We start from the raw sequence: 25,501 nt of genomic DNA, 5'->3' as shown, positions 1-25,501 counted from the left end.
GTAAGTATAGGTGGTCAGGTTCTAGAAATCATAACAAAGTCAGTACTTTCTCAGTAACAGGATTAATGTAACAGTTACGAAGACATGTATCCCAACTTTTCACGTAGTTACTAGTCACACTTTGTTATAAGCAGTTCAATGTAATGTGTTGTATTGGATAACGTTTATTTTATTTATTCTTTGTAAATTTTCCCTTGTCTGTTCTCCAGATCCTCCATGAAATGATGGAAGAAATAGACTATGACCATGATGGCACTGTCTCTCTGGAGGAGTGGATCCAAGGGGGAATGACAACAATCCCACTTCTTGTGCTCCTGGGCTTGGAAAATGTAAGGATTTATACTGACGAGTGCAGCCTGGTGATAAGTCAGTTCTCTATTGCAACTTTTGATTACAAATTGATCTGGTCATTTTCTACCATTAAGCATGTGTGAGACCTGAAAATTTTAGTAAATATGCCATAGTGCAATTTAACAGCAGCTCCTAGGTAGTAATGCAAACATATTGATCCCTTTAAAGTAATACTTTGGGATTAAATATATGTATTTCTCTCTTTTGTTTTTCTTTAAAGTACAATCTAATTTTTAAAAATTATTGACCATTTTATATCATTTAATACAAGAAACTCCCCAATATAATTGTATTCTGTGGTTTTTGTGGTGCTCCATCCCATTTGATATGCCCCTTTCTATGAAGATAATCTATTTTATTGATAGCCAATAGTAGAAGGAGGAAATTATATATCTAAGGTAGAGAAGAGATACATATCTGCAAAAAGAAGTCTTCCTTATATAGCTGCAGATCAACTGGATTCTTATTCTAAATCTGTCAAAAGACTTCTTGTATCAGTTCCACCAGTTCCAACTGTATTGGCAATGAAATACTGGTTTTAAAGATTAAAATAGATTAGCCTAAAATAAGAGTGTGATATAATAATCACTTTGAAATCAAATCTCTCAAATCATCCTTGAAATGAATTTTAGCAATTGTTCATTTAAAAGTCTGATTGCATCAACAGTCATTACTAGATTTTTAAAATTTAACATTATTTGTGGAATAACAATCAAATATAACATGCATGTGGTTACATGTAAACACAGAGTCAAAGAAGATTAGGGATGGAAAGCTCCAAGGCACATGTAATATTTAAGGATGCAATAATATAGTCTCTACCACTTTGCAGCTAACCCCAAAACTTTTCATGCTTCTTGCTAGTAGTAAAACAATTTTTTGTCTCTACCACAATTATTCAGCACACCAATTTTTTAGTCAGCTTTCAGATCCTCTTATGGTCTCTTTGAGAAGCATGTGAGTGTACATAAAATATGTTTGTGCATATGACATTAGGAAAATACATTGGGCTTACAGTTAAAAATAAATAAATGAGCTCCAGGAGATAAACAATTGTGTCTTCTTTTAATCTATATTTTCTAATTGTTTTATTATCACTTTCTTTTTTTGATTACTAGAGCTTGAACTCAGGGCCTTGTGCTTATGAGGCAAATGCTCTACCACTTGAAACACACCCCCAGTCCGTTTGCTTTTAATTTGTTTATCCAAGCATAACTTATCCAAGATAAATTCTTGGATTAACTTTACTATGGCTGGCCTGGAACCCTGATCACCCTACCTATATCTCACAAGTAGCTAGGATTATAGACGTGCACCAAGACACCCAGTCCTTCTATTGTCACTTCTGTCTCACCCTTCGTGAGAGCCACAGGATTGTAGCCATGGTAAAATTTTAAAATGTGATGGGCAAATTACCCTTAAATAATTTATTATAAAAATAATGCAAGTAGATCTTATTATCCACAAACACAGATTTATACACTGTAAATTTAATAAACCAGGCATTGTGGTGCATATCTGTAATTCCCATACTTGTGAGACTGAGGCAGATTGAGGGTAAATCTGAGGCTAGCCAAGGCTACCTAGTAAGGTCTTGTCTCAAAATAAAGAAAAACACTTATAACTTAGGTTTTTATACTATACATAATCTAGGCTCTTTTTACAATAACCTATGTACCTTCATACTATATTCATTTAATTAATCAGCATATCTTATGAGTAAAGCATTATGCAAATCAAACTAATTGAAGTAAACAAAAGGGAAATTGGCAAAATGGCAGTATTTCAGTGTATACCTTAATTTGAAAAATAGTTGTTAGATTACTTCAATCAGAATGGTTCCCCAGAAGGGAATTTTGTAGTTTTAGAAGTTAAAGTTTTTACATTGTTAAGTATTTATTGAAATTATATTATAAATCAAGGAGAAAAGAGGCAGAAATGTACAAGTGAAATGTTTGGGAGTCTAGAATTAGGGTCATAGTTGAGTGGTAGAGCACTTGTCTAGTGTAACTGAGGCTCTGGGCTTGAGCCACAGCACGGGAGAAAATTAGAAAAAGAAAAAAAAAAAACCAGCACAGTACAAAAAGACAGATTTAGACACCTGTGTTTTAAATACCAAAAAGTTTTTTGAAATGGTATCTTTCTTCAGATATTATTGTTTAGAAATTCTTGAAATTTAAATTTGTTAAATAGGTTCTTATAAAATTTCAAAAACATCATGGTTAGAGTTGAGTGTGATGGTTCATACCTGTAATTCCAGAACTTGGGAGACTGAGGCAGTAGGATCCTGAATTCCAGGCCAGCCTGGGCTATGTATAGAGGCCCTATCTCAAAAAACAAAAACAAAAATATAGCATATACACAAATCTGTATGGGTTTAATAGTATTCTAAACAATTATGATACTGCATTAGTTTCTGATGTAGCCTAAGTTTAATTGGATGGAAATTCTTAAGAATAATTTGTAATTTTAAGTTAATAAAAATTTTGTGGTTAATACAAACGGATTGTTTGGAGCTTAACAGGAAAAATCAATTTAGGATTTCATAATAGTAATGAGAGATATGATCCAGAGCTGTGTTTCCAGTTGTGGCCACAAGATGGCAGGGCTACATTGGTTAAAATGAAGAGGGCAACTTAAATGAAGACTGGATATTTTTCCTCTGTTAAAAACAATTGTAAAAGAAGAAATTTCTCTGCCCTTTCATAATATTTAAAAAATAAAGAAACCATGTTTTAAATTTAATTTTATTAATGATGCATAATCACTGTAATTATGTGTAATGGTCTTAAAACCGAGCATGTTAGAAATAGCTTTTTAAATCTGAGGCATGGTGTTTTTTAAAAGCAGAATAACACGAAGACAATTGAGTGATGAAAACTTTTTTTTTTTTTAGAAATTGGGATTTATTTCCTTACCGTAGGCAGTTACTGTGCTATATTATTGCCTGTGGAGAATTTGATCCATGTTTTCATTCCCCCTCATCCTTGCTTTTTGCTTATTAAATTGAAAAATCTAGATGCTTCACCTTGAAAGTGGTCATTTATTGTGAAGCCTGCCTTGTTATCTTGTCCTATATATTCTTGTCTATTGTCAATTATGAGCTTGGGGAATAGATTCTAATTGATAGTGCATGTTAAATAGCACAGTGTATTTGAGAGCAGCTCAAGTTGAACCAGCCAAATTACACAGACAAGAGTGGTGTCCTGGGAAGGCCAGATGCCCTTCCAATGTAGACACTCAGTGATGAGTTCATTGTCGTTTTTTTTTCTCATCAAAATAATTTTAAAAGCTTCTCCGTTTTAAATATTATCTATTTTGTGCCAAAATCAGAAATGCAATTTTTCAGAACCTGATTCTACATGAAATTAGTAAGGAGCAAGAGTCATTTTTTTCTCATCAAAGACTGTCTGCAAACTTAACGAAACCCAAGATAAAATGGGCAGAAATAGACAAAGTCCTGTTTCTTACCTGGGAAGGAAAACTGAGTGTTTGAGTTTCTTTGTGATTTCAGTGACCAAAATAAAAAATTTATACTACAGACTTATTCATTCTTTTTTTAGCATTCATCTTATTGAATTTTTTTTTTAAATTTCATTGATTGACAATTTTTTTCTTTGTTAATAGCTGTGTCTTCTTTGTGATTGGAAACTGACTATAAAGGAACAGATATTAAATAATTTAGTCTTTGGGACCATAAGGCATCTATCACAACTCTGCTGTTGTGCACAAAGAAATCATAGACACTGTATAAATGAACCAGGACGGCTGTGTTCCAATGGAAGATCATTTACAAAAAAAGGTTGCTGGACAGATGTGACCCAGGGCCACAGTTGTTGCCAGCTGCTGATCTATCCTGTCACTAATTTGTCATATTATAAACAGAAAGTTTTCATTTATTTTTAGTCATTTAAGAAAAATGAATCTAATACCTCTTAGCACAATGGGACACCAGATCAAGACGAGGAGAGCTCACTAACGGAGAGTCAGCACAGAGCAATGGACTCTAATGGTTTGCTCTTCACTCTGGTTCTTTCATTACCTGACTAGGGCATTTGTGCTAGGCAGTTACTCTCTAGGAAAATGAACAGCAAGTTAGTTACAAACGTGTAACTAACCATTTTCCCAGGTGAAGAAGATGTTTAGTAACGCTTCAGTTCTGAAGTCTGTAATATTGCACGTTCACTAAATTTTACGGGGAAAATTCCCAGGTTCCTATTATCATAAAATCAGGAATACTCCTGTAAACAGTCCCCTTGTTTGAAATAAAGAACCTTCACTTCTTGATTGTGGATTGTTGTGCAGACGTCCAGCTTCTATCAGTTTTGAATGGAATAATATATTCATTTCAAATATATGTGTTCAGTGAGTGCAAATCTTAGTCCTTATATGCAATATAAACTTTGCCTATGATTGAGATGGTCTAGGACACTTTTTTTTTTCTTGACCCAATAAAGAGAACTGCAATGTGTTCTCTGATGAGATTCCTAAGTGGTAAAGAGTAGAAGATCACATTTTTTTAATAAACTAAATTTTCTTTAGAAATGTTTCACATTCCATTATTAAAATATTAGTTTTTGATTAAGAGTTTTTGCTCTTCTGTACACAAGGCTTAATATAAAAAGGTGTTATAAAAGCCAAGAAATGAGACAATTCTTGAGCTTCCATTCAAAGACGATTACTGTGTGAAGTTATTTGCTGGAGAATTTGCATTTGAGTCCTAGGCATGGAAGGGTCCCAGCCAGACCTGAGAAAATATGGTCTGAAATTAGCAATTGATTATAACAGCACCCATAATTTTAATACTTTTCCTGTTATTCTCTTTGCCTAGGCCTAATACAGCTCATCTTTCTGTCTTAAAGAACAGTTTATTTTATACTGATGTAATATTTTGGAGGCCTTCAACAACAAAGAAAAATGCAATGCAGTTTAATGGCCCTTATTATTTAGTGAGTTGGAACAAATCTGTAATATTAGCTCTTCTATGCTGCAAATTAACTCAGCTCATCATGATGGTTCAAGGTAGGGGCGTTGGGGATGGGCTGTCAGTGACATTTCTCTTTGACGATTTTTGCAAAAAAGAAGAAAATGTTACTTCTAATAGACCTAGTTCACTTGATTATTATCTGTTTTATTGGAAATATTTAGGGACAAACTAAAACTTTAGGAATCTCTAGGATAATGAGAAAGGTGTTAAAAAGTACCCCAGGGAATTCTTTGCTTTGAGAATGGAAAGAAAAATGTTTCTGGGAAATTGAGAGTTGAGGGATAATATGAATCTCCTTCTTGTGCAGTAACCTGGGATTCATGGAACACTTCTCTTGGTCATAGGCACAGAGCTGAGCCTCTTCATTGTAACATATAATGTTATCCCTTGTAATGAAAAGAAAAAAAGAGCATTTTTAAAAACGAAATAAAACACAGCAAACCTACAAATCCCCTTCTCAACTCTTTTGGCTTAAATGCTGGAATGTTACACAACTCAACCCAATGATGGTAATAATATTTGCTGTTTATATAACACCAGTCTTCAAGAAGGTAAATTAACTTCACAGGTATTGTATAATGAAACCCAACACCACGTCCTGGGAAAGGAAAGTGGGTACTTTCATTTTATTGGAGAGGAAATTGGGAAAAAAGGTGAAACAGCTTGTTCACATCTCCATAGTAGGCCAAGAATCAAGCTTTCTGGATCTCCCATCCATTTCTTTCTTTCTTTTTTAAAATAAATATGAATTTCTTTCTTGGTAATAAATATTTATTTGTAATAGAATTACTAACAGGAATTTGCTTTACTGCCTGATATAATATAGAAATGGACATATTCTCCCTTTCCCCACTAAGCTGACAAGCTAAATAAGAGAAACAAGACAAGACATGAAAATACAGAGAGTTGGAGTATAATTTGCACTGCTGAGAAGTAGTTGGCTCCTAGTTTCAATTTCTTCTCTTAAAGAAGTCACATACATATTTCATCCCTTGCATATTCTGGCATTGCATCCGGCTAAGAGCTATCAAGCTATTTAATTTGTTTTTTGGTAAAGCATTTGATGCCTGGGTAATGGATTTGTACATCAGTTGCAGCCTGTAACATGGCTAAGTGTTCTGATTGACAGAACACCCACGTTCAGACTTGTTTGTTTTTTGATAAGGAAAATGCCAGCTAACTTAGTCCATATGTGCTCTCCACCAGGATGAGGCTTGTTCACATGTAATGGACACTCATTTAAAAATAAAATGACAAGGATTACAAAAACAGCAATACATATAAAAATTAGAATTTTTCCGACGAAAATTTTACTTGTTTTTGAGCACTTACATGCTACTTTTAAAGTTTGTCAGCTTAGTTAAAAAATTAATCACCTTATATTTAAACTTTTTACATCAGAATGTTTAATTTTTAAGACAATAACAATTAAAAAGTATCGATAGGTTGCAAAATGTAGCAAAGTAAGACATAATGTGTCCTATTCCCATGGTATATCTACCAGAAATCTTAAGAGTCATTTAAATCAGAACTAGATCCACAAATTACTACAAAGTCTATTTTTTTTAAATTTTGGAAGATAATTGAAAGAACTGTGTCATCTGAAGTTGTCTCCATGACCCTTTCTGCATTGCTGTTTTTGTTCATAGCTTTAGTCTCTTTTCAGAATGGTACATATGAACATTGTAGAGAACCATGAAAGGTCTGAGATTGTCCCTACTGGCAGGTCACTGTGTCAGCTCCCCATGCTGCCCTGGATGCTGGCAGAGGACATGAGATTCCTGGGTCAGAGACGATGGGCTTTAATGCTTTCATGAAAGCTAGCAGTAAAAGCTTGGTTTTCAGAGAGTTTGCCTTTCTGCCCATCTCTTGGGGTGACCTGTGGCTCAAGTAATTGTAGTGTACAGCATCAGTGTTTGGAATCCTTGTTTTAGGGAAACTAAATTTCTTATAATATGCCATATAGAAATGTGCTTAACCTTTGTTTAGAAGCAAGAGACTATCTTTACTAGTGTGTACAGAAAGTCAGACTGCCCTCTCCTCTGGAGACATATCTCTATTTTCTGAGGATGTTTATTATTTAAGTATCTTTGAAAAGATTGCCTGGAAAAAAAGGAGATAATGATTCTGCTTGTAAATCATGAAAAATTTCAAGAGAACCATGGAGAATTACCTCCCAGGAAGGATTTTTATTAATGATTCATATTATGATGCAAATCTGACATTTCTGGTTGTAAGGTAACAATCAGTTACTATAGATTTTCTCTAATATTGTAAATCTGGTGAGTTATCTCTTGACTAGCAATACGAATGAACGGTTAGCATTCATACCAATGAATGATGCCTGAAATTAAGTTTTATATGAATAGGTAAGTAGAGAGCAAAGGGTACATATTAATGAAAAAAATGAAGAAATGATATATAATAACTTCATTAATATTTTGACCTTCTGGTAGGGAGTTCAAGATTAATTAGCCTCTTATTATTTCCTTTTCTTTTAATCTTGAACAATGCAGATGTGATTAACCATTAGAAAAGCAGTTATACTATTATATAGTTTTACTTAGAATAGTGAACAATAGCTTAGAATAGTAAAAAATAGAATTTTTGGTAACAATTGTGAATTAATATAAGCTTTAAGGTTTCCTTGTGGCAAGTAACTATAGTTATAATACTACAGTTTTAATATTTTTGTCATTTTTCTATGAGAATAAAATCATTCATATTTTGCAAGAGAAATTAACAAAATGGCAATCTAATTAGGCCCTGGAAACATTTATCTATGAAAATTTGTTACTTGAGGCAGAATACATCATTGTAATTTATGACATGTTAGGAATATCCAAATGAAGCCCTAGAATATCCCCCTATCTTACTCTTAAATATTGCTTTCCCCATCCAGTTCCATCCCTCCACCTTCTTAGAAAACCAACCACCATCCTGAACTTTGCATATTTCCTCTACCAAGCTAGAGTTAACAATGTCTTTGCAAGTTTTCATTTCCCAGGCTCTTATACTCCAGAGTATTTCTCTTTCTTTATTCATTTGTTTATGGAATTTTGCTAAGTACAAAGTCTTTGAGGGTGAGGTACACATGTCCCTGTTCTTAAGGAGTGCTCTGCTTGGCAGGTCATTATGGTGTTTGGGGGTGAGCTGTTGAACTGTTGACATTAGACAAGAATTTGTGAGTTGCCATAGCATCCGAGAATTGTTAGCAGTATCTCCTTCCACTAGAACACATGTGTTTTTCTGAAGACGCTGTGGCGATCTTGGAGAAAGTCAGAGATGAAATAACAGATTGTCTTCATAATGCTTCAGTCCAGCTCTGAATTTTATTGGCACTTACATCTACTGTTGATTTCATTAAGCGAAATCTGTTTCTCTTGCGTCCCGTGCAGAATGTGAAGGATGACGGACAGCATGTGTGGCGGCTCAAGCACTTTAATAAACCTGCCTACTGCAATCTTTGCCTAAACATGCTGATTGGCGTGGGGAAGCAGGGCCTCTGCTGCTCCTGTGAGTACCTATGCTTGGTCTGGGAGAAGAAGTGCTGTTCTCATCAATAGAGACGTAAATGAAGGCTTAGGAAATGTTCCAGACACTCCCTGTTCCTATGAGTTATGTTTCTGATTGACTGTGTCACCCTAACTTTATGTTTCTCTAAGTTTAGGGAAGTCTTTTCTTTAAAAAAAAAATTCAGTTTATTTTTCAATTCTTTAGCCATTTTCTTTCCGCTGTAGTTTAATTTATTTACAATTCCCATTTCTTCATGGATTACTTTGAAATTTTCATTGTAAATTTCTCATATTTTATCTTATTTCTCATATTTATATCTTATCTATATTGATAGTATACCCCCCCAAACTTAGCCACTGAATTCATGTGAACTTAATTATCCTGAATCAATTCCTTCAAGATTTTAAAAAAACTTTTAGGAATTGATTAAAAATAGATTTGCATTCAAATTAAGACTTTTATAGTTCCAGCTTATTATTATTTAAAATGCTATCCAAAAAAAAAAAATCTTCATATGTGTGTATGGAGGTTGGAACCCAAAACATTACTCCCCCATGAATTATGTCTATTGTATTAATTTCAGTTCACTTCTTTTTGCAAGTTCTATTGAGTCAGTACTGCCAATTAGAATATTCTAAAAATGTATCTAACAATTTATGAAATCACTTAAGTATTTTTAATCCTATAACATATCTACCTGAAAAAAATTTATATTCCCTGAGTTTCCTGCTAAACAGGTACCATCCTCTCTTCACTAAGCCTGAGGTTCTCTCAGCAATCTACCCACGCGCTTTTATGTTTTAGATAAAGTTTCTAAAACTGTCAGGTTTATTAAACATAGCCCACTTTTGTGCATTTAACTAAATCTATCTCATTAAAGTGTGACTTCCATATAACACAGATTTTCAGAGTTTAATTTTCATCTTACAGCTTTTTTAGTAGTATGTGGGAATTTACTTTCTCTCACATGTAATATTTGACATTAAAACTGTGTTTTAGTGCCACATGTGCATATAATTTTTTAAGTGTTTAAGGATTTTAATAAAATCACATGAAATTTGTCACATATCACATAAGAGGAAAGTTGCTCACAACAATATTTGACAGGCTAGTTACACTGGAATGTACTCCGTACACTAGGAAGTGCCTTGTATCTGAAGTTCTATGATTTTCTTTTTTAGGGAAGGGAATATTTTCTGATAGATTTTATTGATAGGACCTTATAAAAATAACTCAGTTAAGGTGAGATATTATATGAAGATTAAGAATTTTGTTATAACTTTCACTGAGTAGTGGGGTGAATGCAATATTCTGAACATCATTGCTAATATAGAAGAGCTGAAAATGTATATTTTCCTCTTCAGTTTTTCAAAAAACTTCACAGATATGACTATTTTGAAGAATTTTACTACATGAACAATATGCAGATTTAATGTTTTCATTCATATTTCTGAAAGTGGTTAGTTTCCCTTTCTGTTTTTATGGAGAGGACTATTTAGTTTTTAAATATTAAATCTTTATCCTATATATTTATGAATTTAGAACTAGTAACTTGGAACCAGCACCTTATTAAAAGAACACCTTTATGACCCTAATTATATTCAGACTCAAACTATAAAAAATGGGAAGATACCAAAAATCGTACGTGTTTTTTGTATGGCAGAGATTATATGTAGACACACTTATGTAGATTTGCTTATCAATCTAAATCCACATATAAACATAAATTCTTATGTATACTATATGTTGCCTAGTAATGGTTGTTGTTTTGGGCAAACAATGTCATGGTGAAAAATGAAGGATGAGCTTTTACTGATGGTCTGGCATGTACGATGAAATCTATTTGCTAGAAATAGACTAACCAGACATTTAAGGTTTAGATAAATCAATAGACAAAATATCATGAACTTGTAAGCCTTTACTCCCATGCCTTCCTGTTGCTGTCATGCCTATACTTTGCAAAATATAGATCTGTTCCTTCTAGCAAATGACACCAAACCATTTGGCAGTCATCAATTTGTCTTTAGTATTTTTGTCATCTGGGAATTATTGTGAAAAATTTGAGTGAGGACTGATTTAATTAAGCATTTCCTGCTATGCCATGATAGAGGAGTCTTGGTTTTTCACATGCATAATATTTCCTGTACTAATTGGTCTTTTGTATTCCATGGTAAAAACAGTCGACTTAAATTTTTCCTTGATGTGGCTGATTGGATTGATTAAGGAGCAGTGGATATGAAATGAGGTTCTGTTAATGTCATTCTTTCCCTATAAAATTGCAATCAGGACCAGGATTAGCTCTGAATTTGTGTACCTGTTTCCTTTCAGTCTGTAAGTACACAGTCCATGAACGCTGTGTGGCTAGAGCGCCTCCCTCTTGCATCAAGACCTATGTGAAGTCCAAAAAGAACACTGATGTAAGTTTGTGACCATGCTTGCTTTCTGAGGGTGAGATTATGGATGCCTCCTCTTACCACAGTGCTGTTGTTCTGTTCTAGGTCATGCACCATTACTGGGTTGAAGGCAACTGCCCAACAAAGTGTGATAAGTGCCACAAAACAGTTAAATGTTACCAGGGGCTGACAGGACTGCACTGTGTTTGGTGTCAGATCACAGTGAGTAACATGTGCAAACTAATGCATTCTCAATAGATACTGTGTATCCCATACTGTCTTATAGACCTACCCAGGAAAGGCTTCCCAGACATTAAAATGGATAATACAGATCCATCAAAGCTTCCTGTTTTATCTGGCTTTCCAAGTGATAGGATGCAGGTCAGATTTGTTCTCACTGAATCCAGAATTGTAGAACTGACAATGTTCTTAGGTATGAAACCATCATACTGTTTTCAAACGGTATCCCACGGAGCTTGAGAGGTTCCCAGGAAGGCAGTAAAAGGCTATAGCTGAAAGAAAGTAAGTAAAAGAGGTTCATATTTTAGGTCTTAATGCTTCTAAGGACTCATTCAACCCTTCTTCCTAACATGTCACTTGCGCCTTCAATTAGGGGTAAGAGATTTCACCATAAAAATGCTAATTATTACTAGTATTGACAATGAAGAAATATATTTGTCTTCTCCACCAGATTCAGATGTTTATCAAAACAGCTTCAAATAAATTTTAGAATAAATGAGGTTGTTAGGTGGTACGTTCAATATTTTATGTTTAATTTTTGGACATTAATTATTGTGCAGATTTTATAGAACAGCTATTTTCAATAATTTAGGACACAACCATATATGGGATTGGAGATTTTTTTGTTATTCTTTTACCAGGAGTATGAGTACTCCCATTCTAGGACTAATGTTCTTGATTTTGTCAGAATAAACCAGCAGGGGGCAGTGAATCAGTGAAGCAAATCAGTTTCTCTGTAATACCTCAATGTTCCACTCCCAGCCCACAAGTGAAATGATATAATTCACACACACATACACACACAAAACTTAATGAGAAAAACAACTGACTTACATTTCAAAAATGCAATTAAGAACTTTTTAAAGGATGAATATACTTCTTCAATCATATTCAGCTATTACTCAGTTAAACTACATTTGCATTTTGAAATTTTCTCAATTGTGAAAGAGTTTCAGTTTTGGAAGTGTTTAGTTATTATAATAAAATGTTTAACAATGATTTAAATTACACACATGATTTACTCAAACATGAATTCTCAGTTTTAAGAAGACCATGACAACTTCACTTTTAAAAAAAATTTGCATATCAAAAAGTAGATATTTTGCCAAATATCTACAAAGTGTGTCATTTTGTTTCTAGATTTTCCAGGAAGCCTATCTTCTCATTTTTGCTATATAGTTCATCTTTCACTAACTATATCTTCATTTTAATATAAACTGAGATTAAAGTATATCAGAACTCATTTCAAACTATTTTCCTATTTCTTACAAACTTCAAATGTCCTAGGTTGTCCTAGGTTTATAATTTTTTATACATTTTTTATATCTTAAAATAATGTTCATCAATGAATATTGTCTGAACACTAAAATTTGCATTGGTGTCCCTCTTAACACAAAAGTTCATAGAGCTGTTAGACTTTCACTATTTGAGTCTTCTCCCTCTTCCCCCATTGAGTCTCCTTGAACTTGTTTCCTTCCCTTTCCATTCTATGGGGATCACTCCTCAAAATTACTATTACTAATAGCCTCTTACTGTTACTCAAACATTTTTAAATTCCTTCTTTCTTTTTTTTTAATATTCCAATTTATTTACCTCATTTTCCTTGTTTTGTCTTAATGGTTCCTCTTATTTGTGGCTCTGGAATCTACCTCTAGGCTTACCAATCACCTTTTGCACATTTATCTTTAGTCTTGATGCTGGACTTCCCCGTACAAGAAATGAGATACATCCTTTTACAAGAAAGAAGGTGTTATTCAGGATAAATTCTTCACACAATATGCCCCTGACATTTCTCTTATACAAAGCTCAAGGAATATATGAAGATGGTTCTATTTCTCATTATGGAAAAGCACATCAGAAATGGAAAGTATCTGTAAATCCCTGAGCTCTAAATCAATCAACTAACTAGTCAGTCAACTTCCAAGTTCCATTCAAGAAGAAAGATTAAGCAGGGAGCTCTGAAGGGGTTGAGGAAGATGCAGGAAAAACAAAGCAAAAAACTCTTCTCTTACCAAGCTTTCCCAAGTCCTGAGGCTTTTAGAAAACCTCAGCCTTATTTGCCAAAAAGGCATTCCAAGTATTTTGTTTTGATAAAACAAAACACTTGTTTGATAACAAGTCTTGCACAATTTAAAAAAGTTATCATATATCCAGAATAATATAGTCTTTCTTCAAAAGAGACTTAAGATTCTGTGTAGTTTTATTATTTTTAGCATTTTAGTAGGGACACACATTAATCTACTGATTTTGTAACTGGCTGACACAATATATTTCCTTGATAATATTTATGTGTTTAGTAGTATTTATAGTTTTTTCTTGAACCATTGTATGAAATTTTAGTATAAAGCTGATCTGCTCTTGGCAAATGGCTACTTCCATAGAACTGTCTTACTCATACTCTACAGAAAGTGCTATGAGTATACAAAGAGCTACAGAACAGTGAAAATGATGGGATTTGTTGCTGCAAATGTTGAATTTTAGGAGATTTTACCTGAATGCATTCTGCGAGGAATTGATTGCAGAGAGAAACAGATGATGAAGCTTAGCTTCATATCAAAGTTTTTCAAAAGACCATTACTTCTTTTTTAAACAAGAGTTTTGAAAATGTTTTATGTTAAGTCAAGACATCCAGACTCTTAAGATAGTCTCTGTCACAATTTGTGCTAATTTGAGCCATGGGTGTAACCAGTTAGGAATTTTCTAATTTATAAAATGGAGTTAATGTTACCAATTTTATATTATTGTTATGAGAATTAGGTGGGTAAAAAATCTGTGTAGATGTGTTTAGGAAAGGACCATATATATATGTATATATATAAAGTAAGTATATAGTAAGTGCTTAGTACATAACAGCTATGGGGTAAGAGATGAAATGTCATATGGGTGCCCAAAACTAACCTGGTGTCCAAGGGGTGCTCAATAGATGCTGCTCTTCCATTTCTGTCTTACCTCTGAAAGCCCAAGTTAAGTCAGATCAACACCTGAATATACTAAAAGGATCTGGAATTATGTGGCATTGAGTCTCACTAAAGTTTAAGCCAACACGATCAATTCATAATCACAAAGAAGAACTGCTTCAACTTTCTCATTCTATCACTAATGGTAGATGCTTCTGCCATCATGCTTCCAGGCATTGGAAATTAACCCCTGACTCTCAAAATAGAGTTAGAAGTCTATTTCCTCTACTTTTGTCTTTCACCTTTATATCTTATTTATACAATCTCCAAGCCTTGACATTTCCTCTTTAAAATTTCCCTCTCAGATCTGAGTTTTTGTCTTCATGTTCACAACCCTAATGCAAGCTCTTAGCACCTCCTGACTAGATTAGAGTCAGACTCTTTTGGCTTATTTCCCTGACAGAAGGTACTTTTCCTATAGTGTAGGCTGCATACCACCTCCAAAAAAAACCTTCTGAAAATACTAATTTGTTATCATATGCCTTCTTTAGCAACCTATAATAGTCTGTAATGACAAAAGCAGCCCTGTAAACCCTCTATCACACCCTCTGTCACAACTTGGTTTTCCATTCCTCAAAACTCAGTCTGAAACCTAAGCACACATCCACCTATGTTCCTTCCAGCCTCTCTCCCTTGGTATGGCTGTGCAAGTCTGGTGTCAATCCGTTGGGAAGGCTATATTTTCCCCTGCCTGCTATTTAACTTATCTCATTCCCTTGAATGATCTGCCTTAAGTTCTACCATATTCCAAGAACCAAGTTAAGTTCTCTAAATTTCTTGAAAATTTCCTTGATGCTAGTATTTAATTTTTCTAAGTACCTTTTATCCTTTTACCCTATACCAAAAACAACAACTGAATTTTTCTCCAGTGTCTTAATATCTGCATGCTAACTTGTCTACAGTATTAAGTAGATGACTGTCCACTTTAGCTTCAGGTCTATGGCACACATTTCTTCCTCATAACCTGAAGTTCTTGGCAGAGTGCTGGGTTCAGAAATCCTCAATAATTTCATTTTAGTGACTGATATGGCATTATTTTTACTATTAAATGTTTAATTACAAATACATGTCCTTTGTAAACTTTCTTTCAAGATATCATCCTGAATTACTAATCACAGATCACAGAGGCAACAAGGTTTTAAAAGTATTTTTTTAAAATCTATTTTCACACTTATTTTTCTGATAGGGCTTGTGGTGTCTTGATAACGGCATTACAATAATCTGCCATTTTGTAGTTATATAAATAAGTTCTTAGAATGAAACTTTATCTCTTTTTGTAAATCTAACACTTAAAAAATGCAAACAGGGAAAGTCTGGGTAAGAACAGTGGTAAACTCTCTTCTGCCATTTTTCTGTTCTTTCCATTTCAATCCTTTGAGCCAGATCAAATATTCACTTTATTCTCTTCAGCTCTCCTTTACCTTCTCTGTCCTTCACCCCCCAGGGCTTCTGCCTGGTCATTGAGTGAATTTCCTCCACAGTTTATTTAGATTATGTTGTGCATTGTTACCAGCTGAGATAAATGATCCTTGATTGGGTGGGTTAATACATTTTATTTGATCTTAATAGAAGAATGCCTATTTTATAGGTATGAATTTTTAACTTTTCATATCACATAAGGATGCTGTTTTCCTGAAAATATTAAACCACATGCTTAAAATTTCCAAAACCTCTATGCTTTAGCAAATGCTAGCATTGAGTATGTACCTGATTAAGAAAATATTAGGGCCAAAGGATTATTGACTAGCAAACATGCTTTCTTTCTCTGAATGATTTATTTTCTCTTCTTGTTCATCTCTCAATTCGAACAACATTTATTTTTTATTTTCCCTGACAGTAGCTACCGTTTTCTTCACTGAAGAGTACACTCACTCTTTTCTCAACTCTACCTCCTACACTTGCACACACACACACACGTTCTTTTTCTTCCAAGTTTCAGACAGATTTTTCCAATACACATAGATCTGATTCTAAATTAGGTGCTACTGGGAGCTGTCATAAACTCTGAAATTATTTCCAAGTGTTTAATCACTTCCAGGAAAAACTGGTTCTCATTATATGGTTTTCCTAGATATGGAACTGAGTCTGTTAACGTGAATGAGAATTTCTGGACATTCAAAAATAATGATCTGAGTTTGTCTTTTAAAACTACAAAGAAAATTGTAAGCAACATTTTTTAAAAGATTTTGAAATCCAGATAGGGTTTACTTTTCTCTAGTACACCATTTGTTATTTTAGTTAAGCCAGGAACCATCCATGATCTGATTTATTTTTATTCTTTTTTTAATTCATTCATTCATATGTCTATACGTTGTTTAGGCCATTTCTCTCCCCTGCCCCCCACCCCCACCTCTTCCCCACCTCACTTCCAGGCAGAACCTGTTCTGCCCTCTTCTCCAATTTTGTTGAAGAGAAGACATAAGCAATAATAAGAAAGACATAGTGTTTTTGCTAGTTTGAGATATGGATAGGTAAGGAATTTGTGTCTGGGCTTTTGCTGATTTGGGGTGTAGGTTATCTTGAAGACAATTATCAGTCTTCAGCATTTTATTGACACTGCAAATACTTACTGTGTCTTTTTCATATATGATGACATGATAAGAAGTTGTCTTAATCCATTTTTGTTGTTATAATGCAATACCACAGATTGGGTAATTTTTAACAAAGATTTTTTTTTTATATCCTAGAATCTGAGAGTTCTCATGTTGAGGGAACACATCTGGTAAAGGCCTTCATGCTTTGTTGTAACATGGCAGAAGGCATTCCATGGGAAGACAGAGGATGTTTTCAAGCTTGGTTCCAACTTCCTCTTCTTTTAAGGTTACTCATCCCATTATGGAGGGCCCTCACTCATGACCTCATCTACTCTCCATTATTCATCGAAGACCCCACCTCCAAATGACATCCAAATATAAATTTGGGGATTAATTTTCTCACACCTGAAATTTGAAGAACATATTCAAGCCATAACACCAACTTAGGCAACTTGTTACTGTTCAAGATATTCACTGTGTTTTCCTTTTTTACATTTTTATTAAAAAATAATCTATTTTCTGAAAAATATCCACAGTCTAAGGGTAGTGCTCAATGGTTTTGCACAAACGAGCTCTCCAGGTCTGTAGCACCTGATCAGAAAACAAAATATTACCAGTAATCTAAAGAAGAATTATTTGTGTTTGGAATTCTACAATTTCCATTGTGTTGATAATTGCTTTTTAAATAAGTTTTATAGTTTAAAACAGTCTTAGGTTCACAACAGCAATGAAGTCCACTTTTATGCTTGATACAAATTCTTGGCATACACGTATTTTCTCATTGGCTTTCAGATTTGAGATTTTGTTTGGAAGTGTCTCTGAGTAATGTGATAGATTAACTATATGTGCAAACTTGACTTGCAGTTTATGTAATGATTATTATTTTAGCATGATGCCTTCTGCTTTGACTCTTCCAGTTACAATGCTCTGAGATGAATGGCCGTTCAAACATATTTACTAAATACTAGATTCTAGACTTAATGGAAGCATAAAGTATTCCTGCATAGTATTAGTTATTACAATCTGTTGTTTAGTAGAATTTATTTTCACTGTGTGTACCTGTTTCACTGGAGATAAAGTAGTCACTGTTCTTACAAACCTTTCTATATGCTAGCACTTCCATAGGTCTGTACTACAGGTTCACAGACAAAACTCAAGGATATGGGCCATGCTGATAATCAAACTGGAAATTTCCATACTGACTTTATTTAGCCCTACAAGGGCCAGTATTTCATTATCAACTCCTGAACTATGACACCCTCAAACCTTAGCACAAGAGTTCTACATATCCAGTCAATGCTTATCACCTTATTAACTGAGTACTAAGTTATTTACATGTGTGCTTAAAGCCAAAAGCGTTGTCATTGAATTTACCTATTATTCATGTTAGAAATGCATGGATGGAGGCATGGAGGAGAATGAAGCCTTCAGATGTATTCCTCTCTGGTCTTCATTGGTGTGACTTTATACTGTCACACCAGTGCATTCTCAGTCTGTACACACAGCTATTATCATCTTAGGTTTTTGCTACTTCTGAAAAGTTCTTAGAATCTGCTTTCCTAATTTTAAAGTAGTTCTGCAAAAATCAAACAGCAAAAGCTTTTTCTCTGTGACAATCATGTACAGAAGAGCCTAAGATACATAGTCTGCCTTTGGTTTTAGTTCAGTTTTCATAGTGCTTGGTATAATAATTTTCTAAGACTTCTATAACTAAATGCCACAAACTAAGTATTTTAAAACAAATGAAATTTATTCTTTCATAATTTTGTGGATTAAAAGTCCAAAATAAAAATTTCAAGTAGGTAGGTCATATCTCTTCTGAAGTCACTAGTGAAGAATCCATTGCCTTATTCTCACTTCTGGTATTTGCCAGAAATCCTCGGCCTCACTCAACTCTCTACTTGTGCTGTCACATGCTTTTTCTTTTCTATGTCTGTCTGTCCGGATTTTCTTCTTTTTATAAGGACACTATTCATTGGATTAAGGTTTAACCTAATCCAGTATAATGCTATCTATATGACTACATCTATAAAGACCTTATTTCCAAAAAAAGTTTACATTCTCAGTTTCCAGGAGTTAGGACTTTAACATGTTTGGGATACCATTTACCTCACACTTTAGAATCTTTCACATTTAGATGCAAATATGCAAGGCCATAATTTGTTTTATAAAAGTTAAGCCCAATAAACTAGAAATATATTTTAAATTAAATTTTATTTTAAGGAAACTATGTATTTTAATTTTCCCAATCATCATTTCTGTTAATTTAGTTCTGTGGTGCATTTGCTACTTTAACACCCCTTGCCTCTTGACAAAGATCAATTGTGCCTAATAAAAAGGCTAAGCTACTTTGTAATAGAAAGGTTTATATGCTATTGTAAAGTAGGGATGCTAATTACAGATGAATGCATATAGGTATTTCACATAATTCAGCCTAATATGCTCTTATTATAGTGCAAATAGATTGAACTCTGAAGCAGGGAGTTAGTGTGACAACTGTTTTAAGTTCTAGAACCACAGAAATATCCCTTCAATAAAGTTTCATTGCCAATGGTAAATCAACATACCTGATTTCTATGTTTGGTTGATAATGAATTGCTTACAAAGGTAAGTTAATGAAGCCTAGGCTTAAATGGGATGACTTTCAGTTCAAAACTGAGAAATGCTATGTTCATTTTTGTTTTGAACAAGAGACATACTATAGTATTACAATCTATAGTCTTTCTAAAGGATGAATATTTCATATTAAATTGATATTGAATGAGGTGGGGGAGAGATTCCTAGATGCTTTTATGTATTATTTTGTCAAATATGTGTAACTCCAACAAAGTCTACAACCTCAATGTAAAAACATCACTAATTAATCCACTATGTCATAACACCTTAATTTAAACTCATGAACAAGGTTGAAAAAAATATCAATTTGGGTTTATAACATATCATAAATAGCACATTATATGATTATATGCTAACTTAATGTTGAACTGATAAATACAATACAAAGATAAGTTTTTATAATCATAATCATCTTCTTTTATTTATATCCTGCTCCTACTGAGATGAATCTCGGGTTACATTTACATATTGAATTACAAAGTTAAAACTAATGATGGGATCAATTATGCCCCATACTGAGCTGTGCACTTTAGAGTGACTTTGAGAAAACAGGAGGGTCAAAAAAAAAATCCACAGTGCACAGTGGTTTCAAGATTATGCTAACAGATAAGCAAAGGAAGGACTGTAATGGACATTAATTTGTATTATAAAGAAATCAGGCTTATTTGGTGTGAACCTTAAAATACATTTTTAACTTAAAACTTTATGAGAATTGGTTAATATATGTACTATGTCACGGAAGTCACATTAACAGTTTGTTTAAGGTAGATATAAAAGGGAAAATGTAATGTGAATCTCTTTATGATCGTGTTTATTTGTTCTTGCAATACTTTTAATGTTTCTTTAATGTATTTGTTGTGTCTCAGATGAAATATAATCTGCCCATCTTTTTCCTTTTCTAGCTGCATAATAAATGTGCTTCTCATCTAAAACCTGAGTGTGACTGTGGACCTTTGAAGGACCATATTTTACCACCCACAACAATCTGTCCAGTGGTACTGGTGAGTTTTCCTTATCGTTCTGCTGTACCTTGAGGATCTTCTGACTAATCAATGTGCTAGAACTGTTTTTTTATTAGTCAGAGCAGAACTATATAGCTATAAACTATGTCATCACTTCAGAGCAGAACACCTTTGCTCACTATATTTCTTTTTTCCTTCATGTCACCATACACTTTTTAGTGAGGTATGCTGGAACTGAAGCTGACTCAGGTTTTATCACTTAGTCATGCTGTACTTACCAGAAATTGTTTGGGCAGGACATTTCTACATTTTACATATTTTATAGATCTAGCTTCCCGAATAACAAAGTTACTCTTATGTGCAGTTGTGCTAGGGTGCGCATTTTTCAGCATGCTATTTTTCTTTAGTGTTTAGTTTTCTTACTTAGGTCAGAGGCCACCTAAAATGACACATACCCTGGAAAAAGTTATGCAGTGCCATTAGTTATCTTTTTATTGAAGAATAAATTTACCTGCAAAATAATTGCTGAATTCAGTAAATACAGAATTAAAAAATGCATGAGGAAAGTAATTGAGAACAAACCTTGATAAGAAGAGGAGATAGCCAAAAAGAATATTAATTTTCAAAATCCAAATTGTCTCTAAAGTGAAAATTATTTAAAAATGCAAAGTATTTATTTCCATAGCACACTTTTCATTTTTAAAAACAATGTAGAAATTCAGTGGCTGGGACTTTCGTTTCCTATAATAAAAATACAGCAACTAAGAAATGTTAGACAAATACTTTTGAAAAGGTCAACATAGAAATTAATCAAATTATTCAATTTGCACCCACTTATGATTCATTTTGTAATGATCTATGAAATATTAGTTGTATTTTAAATGGCTTTATTTAACAAAATTACTAAAAAGTCTTCATTTTCCCCAAGTACAGAAATAGAAGAAAGGAAGATACCTCCATATTGCTGAGGATAACAATAACCAGTTCTAAATTTCCTTTCATCATATAAGATTTATTACCCATCTTTAAGTAAATGAGATTAATTAAAAATAATGAGATACATATATAAATACCTCATATTTTAGTTTACTTTGTCATTTTTATGTTTTTAAAGGTTCTTTTAGAGAAAAAGGATTTCTAGAATTTTTGCATTATTTTTATTCTTCTTTAAAAGTGTAAGAATTTGTCTGCTTTAGATGCAGTCTTGATCTCAGATTTTAATTCTTAGAAGAAATCTGTTCTATCATTCTACTCTCCAACTGCATGTAGAGACCCTACTCAGTTGATATGAGTTCACATAGAGTCAAACACAGGTGAATTCTTTTTATTATTGCTTCTTTCTTCAAGAAAAATCAAAGGTTAAGAACAAGTTACATGGATATTCTTGGCTTCTCACAGTCTTGCAAACCCATTCATTGCTACATTTAGATACTTTTGATTGTAAAGGTTTATTTTCAATGATTAAATATTCCTATGATGTTAATCATGATTTGTATCTCAACATTTTCTATTTTATCATTTCTGTGGTGCTTTCCTTTGAAATATTTGACAATTTTGACCATTTAATCTTTTATGAGTGTCTTCCACTATGCTGCACTCTCCTTAGTCTTTCTATATTTATTTCTCTGAGGTTTGAACTCAGGGCTTCTGCTTGTAAAGCAGGTGCTCTAATGCTTGAGCCACACCTACAGTCTCTTTTAGTCTGGTTATTTTAGAAATAGGGTCTCATGAACTATTTGCCTCAGTTGACTTGAACCCTGATCCTCCTGATCTCAGTCTCCCAAATAGCTAGAATTATAGACATAAGCCACTTATGCTTGGCTGTCTGGGTATTTCCTATAATGTTTTTCCTGGGTTTATAATGTCAACCTGCTCCATGTTGGCACATCCCTTCTAGCTTCTCCTGTCATACCTTTACACTCTTAATATTCTTCCCAGTGAGATCTTATGTAGTCAACTTCATTTTCATGTTAATTTGTATTAAATTCATCCTTCTATTCTGAACTCAAACATTCTAAGGGCTGCAACCAGGAGGGCCCATCCTATTTTCAGTGCAACATAAACAAAATATTATTAACTAATGTAATAATGATTGGTCTTATTTACTCAGCAGTACAATATGCCAGATAGTATGCTAAATATACTGATTAACTACTTGATTCAAGTAATATTTTTAGAGTATTATAGGTAAGAATCAAATGGTAGAATGGAAAAGCAAATCTTTCATTTTATTGATTTTACATACCAGTGGGGTGAAGTAGACAAAAAATAATAAGTAAATTATTTAGTGCCTATTTGTATTTAAATATATAGAGACAGAGTGGTGGTTGGCAAGAATTAGGGATAAGGGAAAGGAATATATCCAAAGCATATGAAGTTCTGATTGTGTGTTTAGAGATCTAATATAGAGCCTGATGACGATAGTTAATACTGTGTTCTACACAGGAAATTTGCCAAGACTAATTTTTGAGAAGAATATCTATTAATTTTCTTGACAGTGGTAATCACTTCATTTTGTGTATGTGTATTGCCAGATAATAAAGTTACGCCTAACTTATTTGTAGATCTAATTGGACTTTATTTGTGATTCATGAGTCAAAGCAACCTCCATTCTGCATGATAGAATGAGAGCTCCTATTGGACAATATCAGAAAAGTGGATTTTGTAAAGTGGGAATGGGATAACAGAACAATAAAAGTACAAAGCTGCTTGGTTAACATTAGGTTACTTTTTAAATAAATATTTCTTCTGCTTTAAATTGACTCACATAAACTAGATTCTCCTGTTATCAGGAAAATGCATTGTTTTAGAATCTGTTTCCTTAAAGTTTCAGCTTGATTATGTAGCATTTAGCTTGAGTAACTCCATTTTATATTTGGCCTGATCTGTGGGGCCTAGTGCAGGACTTCAGTCTAAAATGATAGTCTCCCATATCAGCATGTTATCATCTATACCTTAAATATATCCAACCCAAAGTACCTCTTGTATTTTCAATATAAATGGCACAAGTAAAGTAGGTAAATAGAAGAAAAAAATTGAGGCTGCAGGTATAAGGAGGCATTTGAGTTCATTGAAGAGATAATTGGGTGAAGAGCTGAAGCATTTGAAGGAATCTCCATGTGGCTCTCAGGGGATAAAAGAGCCAGCAAAAACACAGACTCTATTGACAGGAGACAGCTGGCATACTTGAAGGACAATCCGGAAAATTAGTGGTTAGATCTGAGTATGTAGAAGAAGGAATTGTACAGGAGAAGGTCAAAGATGTCACAGATTTTCATTTTTTGTGAGGCATTTTGGGCATTGTAAGATATTCAGCTTTTATTCTGAATAAAGTGGTAAGCCATTAGGGATATTGAACAGAAGAAGAAGTAATCTAACTTCTAGATTGTTTTTGAAAAGAACAATCTAGCTACTATGAGAAGAGGGCAACAATAGGACATAAGACACTTCTGATTTCTGAGAGAAATAGGAAGTTGGACATTGACTGAAAGCGATGGTGGCATGAGATATTTAGGAAGTTTGAGCATTGGAAAGAAATTATGCACCAGTCACGTAGGAATGTAGCCACTAAACGTATTCAAGAAGTACAGTGTGGCTTCCGAGGAATAAAGAGCAGTCACTTCTAGTTAACAATCAAATATTTAGAACTCCAGGACAAGTAAGTTTGGATGAGTATATTTTTATAGTTGCATTCAGTTATGTTTCTCCAGCTACATTCCAGCTCCAGGAATAGAATAGGCACGGCCTCGTCTTAATGAGACTCTGCCTTTTCGAATACAATGAAAAGGGAGAAGCCAGGGTGTTGAGAATGGATGCACAGCAGCAATTATAAGGATTGGCTATGGAATTTAAGGAGGGAAATGCAGGATGTAAGAACATGAAGAGCAAGGCACAGTATATTAGGAAGAATGCACTGCAGGTTACAGTAGAACCAAAAATTATTAGAGTCAAGGTTAATGTCAGGTTTTAAGAGAGAATGGGTAGCAGTTATAATGAGATGTATGAATTCATTTACAACTCACAACGACTCCATAAAATGAATATAGTAATTTTCTCAAATTCACATCTGAAGAAACTGAGAAGTAAAGGAAATAAGAAAGTTCCCTAGTGTTACATGACTAGAATATGTCAGTCCAGAATTGGCATCTAAGTGTTACCACTCCAGAGCCACACAAAAAATTTATTTTTTTCCATACTTTCTCCAAATCTCACCAAGCACTTTCTATTTTTTATCATAGTTCAACTTTCCCAAACCAGAAAACTAAGAATCATTTTGGATACCTTAGTTTAAATATCAAATTAATCATTAAGTATCCTGTTGTGATGATTTCAATCTTTTCTCTTTCCTTCAGCCCAGCTGTAACTACTTCATACGCCATCCTGACAGAATTTTCTATAGGACTGTGCTAGTGGTATTCTCGCTGCACTGCCTCCTTTCCATATGTCCCCAACTTGCTTCCTGGGTCTATATTCTAAAATGCAAATATTGCATGCCTCTTTCATGCATAAAATGTTTTCGATGAGTCCTTATTTGAATTCCAAACTCTCTACTATGGTAAACAAGGCTCTTTAACAGGATCAACCCACCCAATCTCTTACAAACCACCTTACATACTAGAAATCAAGGATAATTGAGCTACTTGTAATTCTCTAAGTACACCTGTTCACTCAAGCCTTTGGAGTCTTGTATATGTTAATAAATCTGCTTAAATCACTTCATTTTAGAAATTTCTCCATCTTGCTAAGTAAGAATTAAAGGTCACTTTTGAATAATGGAGTAAATACATTGACTATTGCACCCATTAACTATTTAATTGCTTATACTTTCAACAAATTAATGAAGTAGTTCTGCCTACAAAATTGCTTAATCTGCTCAAATTGATAGCCATTGAGCCTTTTCAGACTGTGAGCTCTCATTAACTTCCCAGGAACAGTCCCACACTAA

General features: G+C 33.7%; 1 protein-coding gene across 10 annotated transcripts in view; it reads left to right on the top strand.

Moving 5' to 3' along the window:
- Positions 1 to 25,501, top strand: part of Dgkb (diacylglycerol kinase beta) — a 648,179-nt gene that overhangs the window by 185,989 nt on the left and 436,689 nt on the right. For all 10 annotated transcript variants that reach the window (XM_074065058.1, XM_074065065.1, XM_074065064.1 and 7 more), the window contains 5 exons: positions 210 to 329; positions 8,737 to 8,854; positions 11,183 to 11,271; positions 11,353 to 11,469; positions 20,497 to 20,595. In XM_074065058.1, coding sequence (XP_073921159.1) covers positions 210 to 329; positions 8,737 to 8,854; positions 11,183 to 11,271; positions 11,353 to 11,469; positions 20,497 to 20,595 — 543 coding nt within the window. The remainder of the gene's footprint in view (positions 1 to 209; positions 330 to 8,736; positions 8,855 to 11,182; positions 11,272 to 11,352; positions 11,470 to 20,496; positions 20,596 to 25,501) is intronic.

Source organism: Castor canadensis, chromosome 2 (genome assembly GCF_047511655.1).
Source record: "Castor canadensis chromosome 2, mCasCan1.hap1v2, whole genome shotgun sequence".
Lineage (NCBI taxonomy): Eukaryota > Metazoa > Chordata > Mammalia > Rodentia > Castoridae > Castor > Castor canadensis.
This window is presented reverse-complemented; position numbering and strand designations above follow the sequence as displayed.